Genomic DNA, 16,712 nt, shown 5'->3' on the forward strand with positions numbered 1-16,712 from the left:
GAGGATTGTTCTCTATTATTTCTAAACTAGAGCTGCTAACAGTAGATGCTAATGCTTTTGAGGACTTGTGTGTGCCCAGCACAATTAACTCATCTCATCCACACAACCCCAGGAGACGTGTCACTGTAAGTCCATTTAACAAATGAGAAAATTAGGCACAGGGAAGTCAAATAGCTATAGACCCAAGATTTAAACCCACGCACTTGGGGTCCAGAGTCCAAGCACTTAACCCCTCCAGCACCCTCCCTTCCCATGTTAGTGCAACTCTCATGCGGTTCTTGTGACATCAGGAAACATGGTGTACGTGTGACACGGGTCCAGGTCTGACACACCCGCCAGTCACATGACATGTGGTACTGTCACCACCAGAATGTCTTAAACCAAGTGAGTCTGAATCTGCTGCCCTTGGAAGGAGAAATAACCTGGCACCTTCGCTGGCTGTGGCTCCCCTGGGGCCAGTGCCCCCAAAGAAGGCATCACAAGGACTCTCTCAGGGAAAGAGTTAGAAATATGGTATTGACCATGATTATTACATCAATGCTGAATGTGGAGGCTCAGTTGCCATGCTGTTCATGGCCTTGGACTCTCAGTAATATTTCACCGAATGAAAACACACAGAGGCAAATGTAGGCTTTTGATTGTTTTTATTGTACCTATTATGAAAAATAGCACAAAGTTCAGGCAGCAAGGATGAAGGCGTCCATGTATGTAAAATAAAAGGCCTCCAGGCAGTTATCTGGATACAGAGCCCCAGGGGCCGCTACAGAAGCTGCACACCAGCGGTACTCAGAGGCGAGGGTGCGGGGTGGCTGACGGGCTGGTGGGCGTGAAGGAGAGAGCGGTGCTGAAGCCCCCGTGGGTGCCCCCGGCCCCGCCCCTGACTCATGGCAGAGTCTGTTCTTGGTGCAGAGTGACATTTCCTGTTTGCCCGGCGGATTGTAAGCCTGTTCTGCAATGATGACACATAGAAAAAGACATGTGAACTGAAATAACCCAAACCCAGAAAGAAAGCCCCGCTAGAGCCTCAGCAGACACCGCTAGTGACAGTAGCCAGTAAAGAAAAGTGGAGCCTTGGGCCACCATGTGTTAGGAACTCTTCTCATTGCGGCAGAGTGCTGGTCTCCCAAGCAGACAGTAGGTGATGATGATGGTGTAGACCACGCTCTTGACGAGGAGGATGACGTAGGTGTAGTAGGCAGAGCTGGTCACAAGCTGCAGCTGTAGGGGGTCTAAAAGAAGCTATTTTAGTTTCACCTGTTGTTTTGAAAGGCTAGGACTTATTAATGGGAGGTAGGTCGTATTATGCAATTCTGATGACCTGGGTGGAAGTGACTTTCCTGCACCAACCCAACCCAACAGTAAACGTCTATACCACTGTCACCCCTTACCACCACCACCAAGACAACCCAGAATCCAGCTTGCGGGTCAAGTGAATCAACAACTTCTGTGAAATTCACTTAGTACATTCCAAAGTCTTAAAAAGCAAGGTTATGTTTTAGATGAATGAGTCACCCTGCAAAAAGCATTCGTGATAAGTTGCTTTTGCCACTTCTTCACCCCCACCATGTCTGTAAGTTACCATAATAGCTAATATGCATTAACCACTAACTAAATGCCAAACATCTGATTTGAGAGTTTTGAGGGCAAAGCTTTAATCTTACTTAAGTTTTCAATAACCTAGGAGATTATTATTTTCATTCCCATTTGACAGATAAATTGAGGACAGAGAAGTAATTTATCTGATGTCATACAGTTAGTAAATACAAGCCAGATTTTAATCCCAGCAACATAATGTTCGAGAACACATTCTTACTTACTCTGATTCTGCACCTCCACAGGTTACAAATACCCCCAACAAACAGTTAAGAATATGGGTAAAGATAAATTGTTGATTTAGAAGCACCTTAGTCATCACACATTGTTCATTAATGAAGTTCCTACTAACGGTACAGTCCATGGAAATTTGGTTGTGTTCATAGCAGGCTGGAAGGGAGGTTTTAGTGGAGGGTGTTGGCTGTGATGAGCACCGGGTGATGTATGGACGTGTTGAACCACTCACTATATTGTGCACTGGAAACTACTCTTACCCTGTATGTCAACTAACTGGAACTTAAATAAAAATTTTTAAAAAATAATAATAAAATGAAATAAAGTGGAAAAAAGTAGTCTCCAAAGAGTAAGAACTCCAGAATCATTAGCCCTTGGTGTGTGGAAAGGGACCCTGAGAGATGATGTGTTCATAGCTCCATGCCTTTGGTCAGGTAATATGTTACCTAAGGTCCAGAGGCCCCTCGATATTGGACATGGAAGGCAGATCGGCAGGGCTGGAGACAATGCTCCTCGTCACTTTCTTATACATACATGGGAGAAAGGGCCAGAAGCCAGTACTTACCATGCGTCAGATAAATGAGATACCCTATGCTAGACATTTGCCATATGTGACCCTATGTCTTTCATAACTGAGGTGTTGTTCGTGTTATTCCCGGTTGGCTCAGAAAATGCAAGTAATGTACCCATATTCATGCACAAATAATTAAAAGACTGGGGTTAAAGTCCAGTCTGTGGCCCTTGAAGCCCTGCACTCACACCCATCCCCACGGGTGCCTGGCTTTGGGATTTCTTGCTCTGTGACTACATCTTACAGGTAGAATAGCAAACTAAGTAAGCATATCAATTGTTGACTCAGATGGTCCATGTTAAGGCCTCAGATCCCGCTGTGCGGTGTGGTGCAAGGGACTTAGTTCATTTTAGCTCATTGCCCTCATGCGTAAAATGTGAATGAAATCCTTCATAGTATTAGGAGAATTAAACAAAATGCACTCACAGTAACACAATGCCTTCTGTACAAGAACCTCTTAATGTCAGTTCATGTTATTAACTATGAACAAAAACAAAGACTTAAAAAAAAAAGCAACTCAATATCCTGTTTTCCTCAGACAGTAGAAACAAGGACCACAGAACTGAGTGAAATCTGTTGCTGAAAGACTTCGGAGCCCCTCACTGCACCCCTAAGTTATATAGTCCCCTCAATCCCAAACCCACAAAGATGTGAAGATGGCTCCTGGGAAACGATGGACTGACTTAAATTATCAGTCTATTTTGCAAGATCCTGCCATTGTGAGATTTCTACCTGAAGTCAGGGAAGTTCAACAGTTAAGTTGATTGGGAGGAAAAAATGCTATAGAATAACATAAAGGCACACACATACAAAAACTTACCATTTTCATCTTTCAGCGAAGCTTCTGTAGAATTAATAGCAGAGAGTTCTAAAAGAAAATAGAGAAGGTATGATTCAATTGTTCATATCCATTATTTGACATGTGTCTGAGTTGTGGGTGGATGGATAGATAGATACTTCCAGACATACACACATACAAACATACATACATACAATTTGTCAACCAAGAGGAGAGAGCCTAGACATATATGATCCCCACAATTTCTGGAATGATTGCTCCGTTACTATGTAATTCAGTAGATCGAGTCACATATTCTATTTCCGCACATGAAGATGTTGAAGTTCATGAATGATGCATTTTTTTTCTCACAACTAGAAGGTAATGTCTGAGACTATCTTGTTTTCCTTCTGCGCTCACTGCTCCTAGCACAGAGCCTGCCTCAATGTAGGTGTTCTATAAGTACTTGTTGACTGGAAAAATAACCGGAAATAGTGAATACTGGGCAATCCTCAGCACCCACGCAGACATGCGGAGTTGCTACAAAATGAATTCACCTAACCCTAGACTCCACAGGAGAATTTTACATGTTGGAAGTAGTCTGGTTGAGCTAAATTCACCTAAGTAAAGGCAAGAGGCCCTCCCTTTCCAAACCATGCACGCCCCCGTGGTGTGCGTGGGTGTGACAGCAATACAAATGAAAGCCGGTACCTATCGAGTGATTATGACTGTGCCAGGCACTGTGTGAAAGGTTCACGTGCATTATCTCATCTGATCCCCCAGTCACACCGATGTGAGCTGAATTTGGAGGACTCCATGTTACACAACAGGCAATAAGGTTTAGAGAGTCTAAGTAACTTGACCAGAGCCATGCCAGTAACTGGCTGAGCCAGCACTCAAACGGCAGTTGTGGGGGGTTAGATGAGCTAAAGCAGAAGCTCAGCGTTTCAGTGCGCGTTGAAAGATTGGCCAAGTAATCATAGTTTTCTGAATAGATAAAACCTGAGGGGAGGGTTGTATTTCTCTACTGCGAAAAAAAAAAAAAAAAAAAAAAAAAGCTTAAGTTACATAGAAAGACAAAATCCCTTAAAAAGATCATCGACTGTTGGCTGGACGGACAGATAGTCCCAACATGTTTTGGCTTATCCTTTTTCTGCTTGATGAGTCCTTGTCCATACAGATACGGTTCTGGTATGCAAATTATTCACTCCACACCATCTTGTTTTGGGCGCTCTTACATTCTAAATTGAGCTATAGGCTTTGGGGTAAATCACAGGAATAAAAATGTTTGTATAATCATGTTTACATGTTAAAATACCCTCAAAAATGGACTTTAAAGTGTCTTAAAAGTCTCTTTCTTTTCCATACAGTAGCTCTACTCATTAAAAGAAAAAGAAACATCTCTTATCACCATGAATTGATTGAGGTAGAAACATTAAGGTAACAATTTTCCAAATTAAAATCTGTGTGTGTGTACTCTAGGTTCACTTTCTCAATCAAGGTTGGTTGAAAACTTAGACCATATAGTTTTATCTCTTCCAAATCATTTCATGGATTCATGTTTCCATGTTCTATATATTTTTAGCTTTCATCAAAAACAAAAACAACAAAAAAACCTTACTAGAATCAGCATTAAAAATTTGCTGTAGAATGGCATTAACAGAAATACCCTCATTAGCTTTGTTCCATTGAGAAGACATTGGGAGACATGCGTTTCCAAAATTAAATGCCAAGTAAAACACATCTCACAAATAGGAACTTCTCCCTTTTCGATAATCATCACCATGGAACTTACTGTGTTTTTACTTTGATCACTATAAAAACCAACATCTAAAGGATTACAGTGGTTACATTAAACTTGTGCTTTGCTCATTTGCCTCCTCTCTGTTTCTTAGCTGTAGAAATTTTAAAAAATTAGGGCTGTTTGCACTCGTACTTCAGTTAGTTTTAGGAGAGGATGCACATAAATACAAGAAGCACATGAATAAATGCATTCATGTTATATTTTCTTTTTTTTTTTTTTAATTTTTTTTCAACGTTTATTTATTTTTGGGACAGAGAGAGACAGAGCATGAACGGGGGAGGGGCAGAGAGAGAGGGAGACACAGAATCGGAAACAGGCTCCAGGCTCTGAGCCATCAGCCCAGAGCCCGACGCGGGGCTCGAACTCACGGACGGCGAGATCGTGACCTGGCTGAAGTCGGACGCTTAACCGACTGCGCCACCCAGGCGCCCCCATGTTATATTTTCAAAAGCAAGCATTTTCACTGACATGATTGTATTTCTTCTTCATCACAGCCAGGGAGAAAGCAGAGTTAAATGTTCAGCCCTAATTTGATCATTGGAAACACTAAGGATCCAAGAAGATAAAGATTTATTTCAACAATTTTAAGCGGTACACAGCAAAGGTCTTTGCACATTTAGTTACGTGCGTGTTCCCCCTGCTTCCAAAGGGCTTGTTAACCACAGAGAAAAGTACAAACTAGTCCTGTCCAGTGGGCCCTCTTGGGCCGTGGTCTCTTATGTCAAGGCTCAGGACTTGACTTCTGAGTCTAGAGGTTATTGGATCACAGCCAGGTGCCCACGCTATCGAAAAATGATCAGCATTTGTACCAATGGTGATCCTACGGGACACCATGGCTGAATCACAAGTGACCGTGAATGATTAGGAAACATGTATTCACTCTACAGTAGTGATCCTCCTGGGGACAGTGGTCCATCTTGCATCCTTTCCAGGCCTGGCACACACTCGTTCTGCAGTGTTTGCTGGGCAGCATTTCCCAGGGCTAGAAATACATCCATTGTGTAGAATGGAAGAATGTTTGTATACATAACCTCATTCATCTCTACTTACCAAATTTCACCTTACAGCAGTACATAAAATTCAAATCTAAAAAACCCAAGACCATACTAAGACCTCAGCAACCAAATTATACTTTTTTTTTTTTTGTTGAGCTGTGCTCTGGCTCTTCAAATGAACAGCATTTTGTCGCCTATGACTCATTGTTTATGGGTTATACTTTGAGTAGAGCAAGATTAAAGTGAGAGGGACTTTGCTGAGTAGAACATTCCTAAAGATGTATAATTGTTCTAATTTCCTCATCAAGTACAATCCTTAAAAGTGGACTCTTTTTCGAGCGTTTATTGTTTGGGAGGATGCTAGGTGCTTTTGCATGTACTGTTTCATGTAATTCATATAATGACGCTAAAAATATCACTGTAACCTTAACATTTTGGTTTATGAAACTGAGGTCAGAAAGGCTAAATGAATTTTTCTTGTTTTTTTTCTTTGTATGTTACAAAATCAATACTATTTTAGTTCTATGGGGAAATAGCAGGACGTTTATGCTACCATTAAAAGTAACAACATTTAAGAAAGATTTCTGTTTCTTTTCATTAATATTTGACAGCAAAGGTGGGATATTTCCTTTGACAAAAGGGTTACTGGTATATACACACATACCTGTGTTTATTGAAGGAAACAGAATCTCTTGATCAACCCCTCCTTTATTCTTCTCGTGTTTGACAATACATTTGTGTTCTTTATCCATTGACTTTTCTGTCACAGTCAGCCAGGTGTATTTCATGTACGTGTCCTTGGTCTTCATGGTGTTTCCCTGCTGGGATTTCAGAATTGTTTTGCCATTTTTCTCTTTCCAATCTACCTTGATAACATCAGGGAAAAAATCTTCAAGAAGACAAAGATATGTTCCAGTCTTATGGAGTGTTCTTTCCGCAGGTGAAGGAAGAAAAATCGTGGGCTTGGGGGAAGTGTCTTCATCAGGGCTTTTATCTGTTGGAGAAAATGGAATAGCAATTAAAGCTATTGTTAGAGAAATGGAAACATTGTGTGGTTGGAACCACCTGGCACATAGTAAAAGGAAAGAAAAGTTGCCATAGAATTAGTGCTTATGGTGGCCTTTCCTCCACAATGGTTCTGAGTTGCTTACCTTCTTAGTTTCCATGGGAAAAAGAGGTTCAAGAGGTTACATAACTTGCCCAAAGTCACAGCTACTAAGTGGCAGAGTCGGGATTAAAATATGGAATTTTTTTAAACAGTACGCAATCGCTTGTTTGAATGGGAAATATTTCCAGGCGTACTTGACAACCTATCGAGTTGACCCTGGGTGGCTCAGTCACTTAAGCATCGGACTTCAGCTTGGGTCGTGATCTCGCAGTTCTTGAGTTCGAGCCTTCTTGAGTTTGAGCCTTCTTGAGTTTGAGCCTTCTTGAGTTCGAGCCCGGCGTGTGGCTCTGCACAGAACCTGGAGCCCATTTTGAATTCTGTGTCTCCCTCTCTCTCTGCCCCTTCCCTGCTTGCACTCAGTCTCTCTCTCAAAAATAAATAAACATTTAAAAAAATTATAGAACATCTCACTTTCATGTCTGAACCATGTCAGGACTTGTGTAGGGCAATGTTTAAAGCTGCACTTCCAAATTATTTACAACACCTTGAATTTAGAAACAAAGTTGCAATATATCCAAAAGTGCTATTTCAAAACTGATTCTTTTCAGAAATGCTTTTATATTAAAGTAACACCCTTATCAGAACTTTTGTTTTGCTGTGGAAAATGTTCACTGAAAGCTTATTTCCTATTAGCATTTCATCTGAAGTTTATATATGACCAAGAGAACACCGCATTTTGACTCTCGGAGTCTCCCCTCTAAGTTGAATCTGCCCTAGAAAGCTGCTGAACTTGTAACCCACAATATTTGGTGATTTCACTGGCTGAATAATATGTAACTGGTGTAATGTTACCTGTTATGATTCCAGAGTTTCCTGCAGACATAATGTCAAAACATATAACAAAAATCATAGTTTTCAGGGACATGTCATTTGAATGTTGGTACTTTACTTGATACATTTACTGCTGATTTAATGGTTATAATTATAAATGTTGGAACCATTTTAAAATTGATTTCCAACTGAAATGCAGGCGCTTTACTGATATTCTCTTTGGGCTAGTTTGGTATTAGTTTAATAATTCAATGGGCAATTTCTTAAGAGTTCATTTGAGAAGAACAGAAAAAAAAATTCTTTTGAGGGGGCTCTTAATATACTCTCTTTTTTTTCTTCGTTTTCTATTTTTTTTTTTTTTGAAAAAAAGATTCTTGAGAATTTCTGCCTGTGTAGCTAAGCTCCTAATTTTTATACTAACTCAGTAAGCAAATGATGAGTTCTTATTTAGGCTGTAGGTAGAATTAGGTCATAATGTGCTCTTTTTTTTTTTTTAATATTTATTTAGTTTTGAGAGAGACAGAGACAGAATGCGAGTGAGTTGGGGGCAGAGAGAGAGGACACAGAAGCCGACATAGGCTGCAGGCTCTGAGCTGTCAGCACAGAGCCCGGCGTGGGGCTCGAGCTCATGGACTGCAAGATCATGACCTGAGCTGAAGTCAGATGCTTAACTGACGGAGCCACCCAGGCACCCCTATAATGTGCTTCTTTTAAGTTTACATATCTTGCTTGTAGTGCATATGTATTTTATTGATTATAACAGTAAGACATCGTATATTTCGCCAACCACATACTTTGTTTTTAGTGTAAAAAGCATGTTAGCTAGACAAGATTAATTTTTCAATTGTACATGATATTTAAATGACTTTAGCCTCTAGTCAATATATTAAAGAAACTAATTTTCATTTTTGAAAATTTGTGGGGTTTTTTATTGGACCGCTTCTGATTCATTGTAGTGAAGAACTCAAAAATCAAATGATGAACTTGATAAATTTCTGGACGGTAGCATACTGTTTTTACCCTCTGTCCCTTTTTCTTAACCAAATTCTTGATGTTTTACTGTTTTCAAGATAAAATGAATCTTGAACTTCCACAATTTTCTCAATGGAATAATTAACTGAGCATTAAAGCATCCGTTTGATTATATATGGCTCATGCTTGTATTTTGGGTAATTATCTTACATAGTTTTTCCTTCAACATTCTTTTTTAAACCTGTTAACAGTGATTTTTATGATGAAAATCATTTTTATGATGCAAAAATAGAAACCAGATTCTAAAATAAATAAGCCTGTCTGGTATATTTATATACATTTATTTTCATAACCATAAAATACATTTGAGTTAAGTCACCTGAGTTATTTATATTTTAAGATGCATACATATGAATTTTAAATACATGTACCAAGTGTCAACTACATTTTCAATTTGCAAGGGTGATACTTCGAACCTGCATATTGATGTTGATTTAATTCTGTTCTACTTTTTTTAATTTTTCCTTTATTAAACAAATAATTATAGCTATTTCATATTTAAAATGTGTGGGGAATAAGTTTAGGAATTCCCTGGGCATGCACCAATAGGTTAACAAGGCATAAAGAATTACAAAGCCATAGATTACTCACACCCAAGTTTGGGTAGATAAGATTAGGCCCCCAGAAAAAAGTAGGCGGGGCCAAGGCCCCCAGGATAGAGAGGGGGGCAAAGGCCCCCAATACAAAGGTATATGAGGTAAGCAAGATTAGGTATTCAGGACCAAAATGCCCCCCAATTTAGTACTATCGCAGAAAGCTGCTTTCACAGGAGGGAAGGACCGAATTAGGTAAAGAGGTACAGAGGGCTATAGACCTGGGGTGTTGCAGGTGATGCTGCCCAGGGCAGAGCTGATTAGCAAAAGAAAAGGTGCCTTGTTAACCCTGAGGTTACATGCTCTGTCTTAGCCCCTAGGGTAGCTAAGATAAGCAGACATAGCGCCTCCTGTCTGCCATTAACAACCATCTGCCCATCTGCCCAGCGCCAGGATTTTGCTTTATATTGACCCAAACCCCAAACCCCAAACCCCATATATCTTCAAAACCCCCTTTCCCTCATGGCCACGAGTTACTGTTCGCAGTTTCATTGTCTCTTTGTGCACGTCCATCATGTTTGTAAGCCTTCTGATCTTAATAAATACAGGGCAAGGATCCTTATTCGGGGCTCATGTCTTTTCCTGGACATGAGCCATCTCTCGCATTTTAATCCTGCATCCGCTCTCTTGCTGGCCAAGAGAGAGCTTTAGACTCAGAGTCTATGACAAAAATGTATTTCAAATGTATGACATTTCTAACTTTATTTAAAGTTCTAGCTATATTTAAAAAGTTTAAACATTTTTCTGATAAATAGGAGCATGAAGGCCAAACTTGTTGGTGCCTGAGTGTGTCTGTTGAAGGTCACCATCTGTGAATGACATTCAATGTCATGGTGCCCACAGTAATGATGCAGCGGTAGCATGAAATGCTTTTGTTTAAAGACCATTTCTTCATTTTAGAAGATGGATCTGGAAAGTAATGTCCGCTATTTCACTTCACATTCCTTCTAAAGGACTCACGCATTGAAGTCCTTTTCTCATTTTATGGCGGGAAACACATAACAAATACGAAAATTTGGTGATCTTCATTTTATTAGATAATATAAAGTATGGACTCCACCACATTTTTTCCTACTTTTGAACATTAAATTTTACCCTGTGCTTTCTGTTAGGAAATCCCAGAATTTTTTCGTCTGCTCTCCATAGTGCTTTTGATCCTCTCTTTTTATTCCATGGCCTCACTGTACTTGTGTATTCTATTTTAGGCCTTCTCAAATAGATTTTGGAAATAGGCAGTTGAAATAAATGAGAAATGATTTGTGCGTTAGGGTTTGTTTCATTTGCAGCTTCAGAGGTTGATAGTTTTGCAAATCTAACTCGAAGGTGACATGAAAACTGAGAGAAGATGTTGGCAAATCCCGCTCTGCGATACAAACACAAAACATGCAGAATTCAAACACACTGAAATGCTGGGACATGAGGTGAAGCTTTCGTTCCCAACATCATCCGTCATGAAACAGGGGTTGTCTTATGTTTCAGTCCTGGGCAACCTCTCATTTTAAAGGATGCTCTTCTAATGCTCTACTTTGAACAGACAATACTCCTTAGACAAGGTGTCATCCTGAAATAAACGCAATGCTCGTTTTAGAGGTAGCACTGGTAAAAGACAATAAAGAAGTTTAACATGGATTTGGTAAACAGTACTTGGGAACAAAGTCTCTACCCTTTATGTTTACATTGCACAAATATAGAGTAACAGAGTAAATGAAAACAATGCTTTTTAAAAATTTTGTAAGTGGGTAATTTTTTCTTTTTTTCAGATAAAATATTCGGTGACATCATCATAAGGAGATCCCAAAACAGACACTGGGACCCTGAGATGGCTCAGAAATGTGCTCGAAAGTATACATTTTAGACGCATGTGAAGAGTTTGAACAAAATTTTTGATGAAATGTCAGGGCACAAAAAGCTGTACTTCTCAACTTATTTTGTACTAATATCATTTTTAACTTTGTAGGTGTAATTCAATTAAGATATTAAATATACAAGGGAATACTTGGCTTTTTGTCTGTATCACTGCAAGCTTATATATTCAGGTTGCGCAATCTCTTCTCTTTTTATTTTACGTCTGGATCTTTCCACTGAAAAATGAGAGATCACCTTATGTTCTGGCAGGCAATAGTGGAGGTAATGCTTATTCCATTATCATCATTTTTAGAAACAGGTGACAATGAGCCATAGAAATTGAAAGCATACTGCAAATTAAACCGTTTGTTCGAAAGTGACCTATAGACTAGATGGTAATTAACGTATTTTTCTGTACTCCTGATAATATAAAGAACTCCAAGGAATGGTAATTTGAAATGACATTTTTTTTTATCACTGACCATGTCCCAACCTTTATGGTTCCTATTGACATATTTAATTTCATTTAGTCCCTGTAACATCCACCTGAGATGGTTGTTACAGGGACAGAATCAATGGATGGAAATATAGCAAATATTAGCAGTAATAAGGGTCACTAAACTTTTTTAATGTTTTCATTATTTTTTTCTCTGTTCTTATTTTCATAATGAACATGTATTATTTTTATAATTTTAAGAAAGCAATAGTGAGTGAATCAAAATCTAAACGCTAAGGAATGGTTATACAGAAAGTGATAGATCCAGAGTCATAGTCCAGATTTTTCTCTGCACCACACTCCTCTAAAACACACTTTTCAGGACTCCATGCATTATACGTCTGTCACCATTGTTTAATTGGATTGCTAGAATTTACATGGATTGTGTAGTCAGTTGGAAAAAAGAGGACCAAAAACTTGCTTTTCGGTTTATGAATTCATTTGTGCCTACGATCACAACTATTGTGGAAAAAAACCATATCACTTTTTTCATTTTTTCAGTGTTTTACCACTTTTGTGAAAATTCTTGAAAAATTTTTATTTGACGAGACCTAGTGCTCTGGAAACATCTGTGTGAGATGTTCTCCCTCATCAGGCAAAATTTCACCTCTAAGGCTAACGAAGAATGAACAAATACAGTATACTGCATTTAGAGGGGGAAAACCTAGCTTAACGTTCTTGCATATGTTTATGCAGTTAAATATTTTGATACTTGATAGTAATCATCCTTTGACAAAATGAAAGTTCAGCAATATTTTATTCCTTCTTTTCCCTTGATTATTTTTGGAATTAAATAAATAAGATACACAAACTTTACAAGACGTTCAAGACCGAAATCCCAAATGGATCTAGCATCTCCCCCGCCCTTGGAAACCCCCAGTTGCTCTAGCCAGCTAGCTCCTTGTGAATGTCCTCCACGCTAGATCAGGTGGCAATTACCCCCAAGGATCGGGGCAGAGGCTCCAAACTCTCCAAGGATCCTGCTGTTATCTGTGAACATACTGAGACCAAATCCTAGAATTCTGAGCCAGCACTGGCATCACCATCTCCCTCCCCGCACTTTACTAAGAATGGAAAGAAAAGGTTCCTGTAACCCTGAGCAGTGTGCCAGGACCGAACACTTGGATTCGCAATAGCCAGACCAATCACACTGTCTGAAGAGCTTTTACGCAATCTCCCTTTGTGCCAGTTTTAAGGTTGGGCCCATATTTTTTCAAGGTTTATATAAAGACATAAAAATGGGCCCCGTTACCATTAAACAAACATGAAACTCAAACAAAATCACATTAGATATGAGCACAGTCGAGAATTGAGGAACTGACCTCTGTCTGCCTGGTCAGCTTGGTTCTGTCTTTCCATCTCAGTCACACAAATTGGAAAGTATGATTTTACCTTTTCTTACTATTTTCCTGATGCTCAAATCTCTTCCCTTAAAAGGTTTTCTTGTATGATATCCCTTCTTTTACCGGAGTATAACTTGCAGTTATCATTTCTTTTGTTTTCAAAGAGGAACCAAAAAGTATTTAATAAATGAGTGTTCAGTATTTTTACAGTTTTTTTTTTTAATTTCTACATATTGAGGGGGTAGTTATCTTGTTTGATTGTAAAGTTCTTTCCGGAATCCTGTCGCCCCTGATAGTAGACCAGATGAGTTGTTACAGAGTCTGAAATATTAATAATGATCTCTAAACTTACTTATTCCTGAAAGACTACCTATTTGAACTTGAAATTACCCTAAGAGTTTCCAGGGAACTCATCTAAAATCCTGAGCTGTTCATCAGAGGAATCTGTCTGGTCTGGTCTTTCTGCCGCTGTCCCGGCCTGAACGGAAAGGCAGCTGTGGGTCATGCGGCCGAGTCCTGCTTGTAGGTCACCTGCTCCAGCTCTCCTGCCCCAGTCAGTGTTTCCGGCACACTTGATGCCGATGTGGAAAGAAGACTGAATGTGATGGTGTGGAAAGGACTTGTCATTTTATAGCAATACCCTAAGAATCACATTTTGGAAATCCAATTTTTGAACGTGTATTCAACATGACTTATTTGATCATTTGTGGAGGAGAGAGGCAATTATAATGCCATGATTAGAAGCAAAAGCATCATTTTCTGCATGAGGAGTAATATAAATTGAGCTATTACTAATTAAGTATTCAACTAAAGAATCTATTTAAAAAGTCAGGCTGCAGATGAGTAAATATCAGATTATAAAAACATGGCTTCATGTTTCTAATATCACATCATGGTCCAGACTATGCATTTTGGAATGGATAAGTCACTATTGGATCCCCCTCTATGCCATAGTAATAAGCCATGTGAGTTAAGGCAAATAACTGAACTTCTTCAAGCCTTAATTTCTCCATCTGCAAATTTGGAAAAAGAGGATTTTCTGTATAGGGCTGTTGAGGAATGAATGAGATAAGGCGCTGAAACTGGTCAGCATGGTATCTGGCCCTCAGTGAATCTTAGCTAATATTATTATTGTCTTTAATGGGATGGTTTCAGGCCATTTTATCAAATTATTCCACAAAACAAAATGTATGGATTTTGTAAGCAATAGGTATTATAAATTAAAAAAGCAAGAGAGCTCATAATTCCAAGATGTTTTGTGTCTCCTACAGCCACACGCCAAAACACATAGGGCCCCATGACGCCACAATCTAGAATAGTTGTCCTGTAGACTAGAAGCTTTTTGAGTTTGGGGGTTGTGTCTTCTTTACCCCTTTTCTAGCATCCAGCATAGAAACTGTGTTCAATAAGTGTTTGCTGAGACAACAAATGAACAAATGAAAATGTAAAGCCCTGCAGACAGACTCTTTTCATGAACTGTGGAGCTAAAATGATTTGTTGAGTTCATAGTTCCATTCAACTGGACCATCTCTAAGAAATATCATAAGACTCACAATGGCACGGATTTTTAATAGTCTTACCCTGCCCTCTAAGAAGCCAGAGTAATAAAATAAGAGGGGTTGTTGATGTTTTATGTTCAATTACTGTAAGAGTAAAAATTTTTGCACTGCATTAAGGGTGAGATCCAAAGCAATCACAGATTTTGCAGGTTATTAGAGAAAGAAGCACTACTCATTAAGAATTCATACTAGGGGCGCCTGGGTGGCGCAGTCGGTTAAGCGTCCAACTTCAGCCAGGTCACGATCTCGCGGTCCGTGAGTTCGAGCCCCGCGTCGGGCTCTGGGCTGATGGCTCAGAGCCTGGAGCCTGTTTCCGATTCTGTGTCTCCCTCTCTCTCTGCCCCTCCCCCGTTCATGCTCTGTCTCTCTCTCTGTCCCAAAAATAAATACAACGTTGAAAAAAAAATTAAAAAAAAAAAAAAGAATTCATACTAGAGGTACTTAATCAAAGTGTTTCTCTTAAAGAGACCATCTATAAGAAGAGCATCTTGAACCCGTAACTCACACCAAGGGTTTAAAGACACCATCCTAAAAATAATTTTAATTTCAAGCCTTGGTCTATTTGTGCGTGTGCGTATTGTCAAAACATAGAATTTCAGTTTACTTGCAAGCAGGTAAGTAAATAAGCCATTTTCAAAGTAATTCATTTCCATACAGAGTTTCCAGTAGCTGCAAAATGGCTCTCTGTATGCTGACTTGATCATATAGATCATTTGTTTTCTCTAATAAGCATCTCTTGGTTTTTTATTCACACGATCAAAGAACAAAGTTACTTACCCGGGGGAGTTACTATGAGCTTAGTTCCTTCTGCAAATATCTTGATCCAGCCTGATTCATCACACTGGTTAGAGCTTCTACAAAAACGTCAGCCTTGTCCTGAGCCTCATGGCATGACCAGCAAGTAGAAACCTTGTCCTGGCAATTTGATCTTCTGGACTCCCTTGGAAGTCCTTGAATATAGGCTTCATGGCATCTGACATTTTATAACTTTTTCTCAGATTAGTTGATAAAAATCTCTGTTTTCCAAGGAGGCAGTAATTACAGAAAATGCTGATAGAAAATGGAAACAATTAGAGCACAAGTAAAAAGAGGAGAGAGAGAGAGAGAGATTGGGAGTAACTTGTCATCCAACTACTCATTTAAATTACCAGGAGGGGCACCTGGGTGGCTCAGTCGGTTGAGTGTCCGACTTTGGCCTAGGTCATGATCTTGCCTTTCCCAAGTTCCAGTCCCATGTCGGGCTCTTTGCTGATGGCTCAGGGTCTGGAGCCTGTTTCAGATTCTGTCTCTCCCTCTCTCCTTCTCAAAAACAAAAATAAACATTAAAAAAAATTAAATTACCAGGAAAAGTGTTCAGTCAATTAAGATGTTTTGATTTCCAGGTGTTTAAGTGTGTGAAACTACTCAGAGATCACATCAAAGGAAAAGCCCTTCTCTTCTCAGAAACACCAGACTGGCTCTGTTAGCAATCTGGGATTGTATTTCTAAAGGAGGAAACTCTTTAGTAACCAAAAATACAAAAGTGCCAACAGAAATATACTCGAGAAATGTGAACAGTGTTCTCCAGTTTTAAATCAGCTACTTTTACCATTTGACAACATGATTCTCTACCACACAATGCAAAATGAGAAATAATTTGTGTAATGACATTCCCGCCCCCCCCCCCGAAAAAAAAGAAGAAATCTGTAGAAGTCTTTCTTCCATGAAATACTAGATTCCTATTTAAACCATAATTTGAAAACAAAATCCAGTTCTCTGACATGTTGAAAAAAAGAAGTGATTCTGTGATCTTCAGAAATGCACTTGTAGCCCTCTCTGTGTGGTTAACTAGCTCTGGCCGAGCTTTTGCCATCACTGGGTCTCTGCATCCCCATTGGTTGTGTGGGCATTGGACTCTGTATGTCCAAAGGGCCCTCGCTGTTCTAACAGC

General features: G+C 39.4%; 1 gene segment (V, D, J or C); it reads right to left on the bottom strand.

The window, feature by feature from the left end:
• Window positions 1-628: 628 nt before the first annotated feature.
• Window positions 629-16,583, bottom strand: LOC123606263. The segment is given in 5 exon segments: window positions 629-1,229; window positions 3,219-3,266; window positions 6,640-6,969; window positions 15,560-15,832; window positions 16,124-16,583. Coding segments are annotated over 3 exon segments (336 nt in total).
• Between the last annotated feature and the right edge of the window lie 129 nt (window positions 16,584-16,712).

The sequence above is a fragment of the Leopardus geoffroyi genome, chromosome A2, assembly GCF_018350155.1.
Source record: "Leopardus geoffroyi isolate Oge1 chromosome A2, O.geoffroyi_Oge1_pat1.0, whole genome shotgun sequence".
Taxonomy (NCBI): domain Eukaryota; kingdom Metazoa; phylum Chordata; class Mammalia; order Carnivora; family Felidae; genus Leopardus; species Leopardus geoffroyi.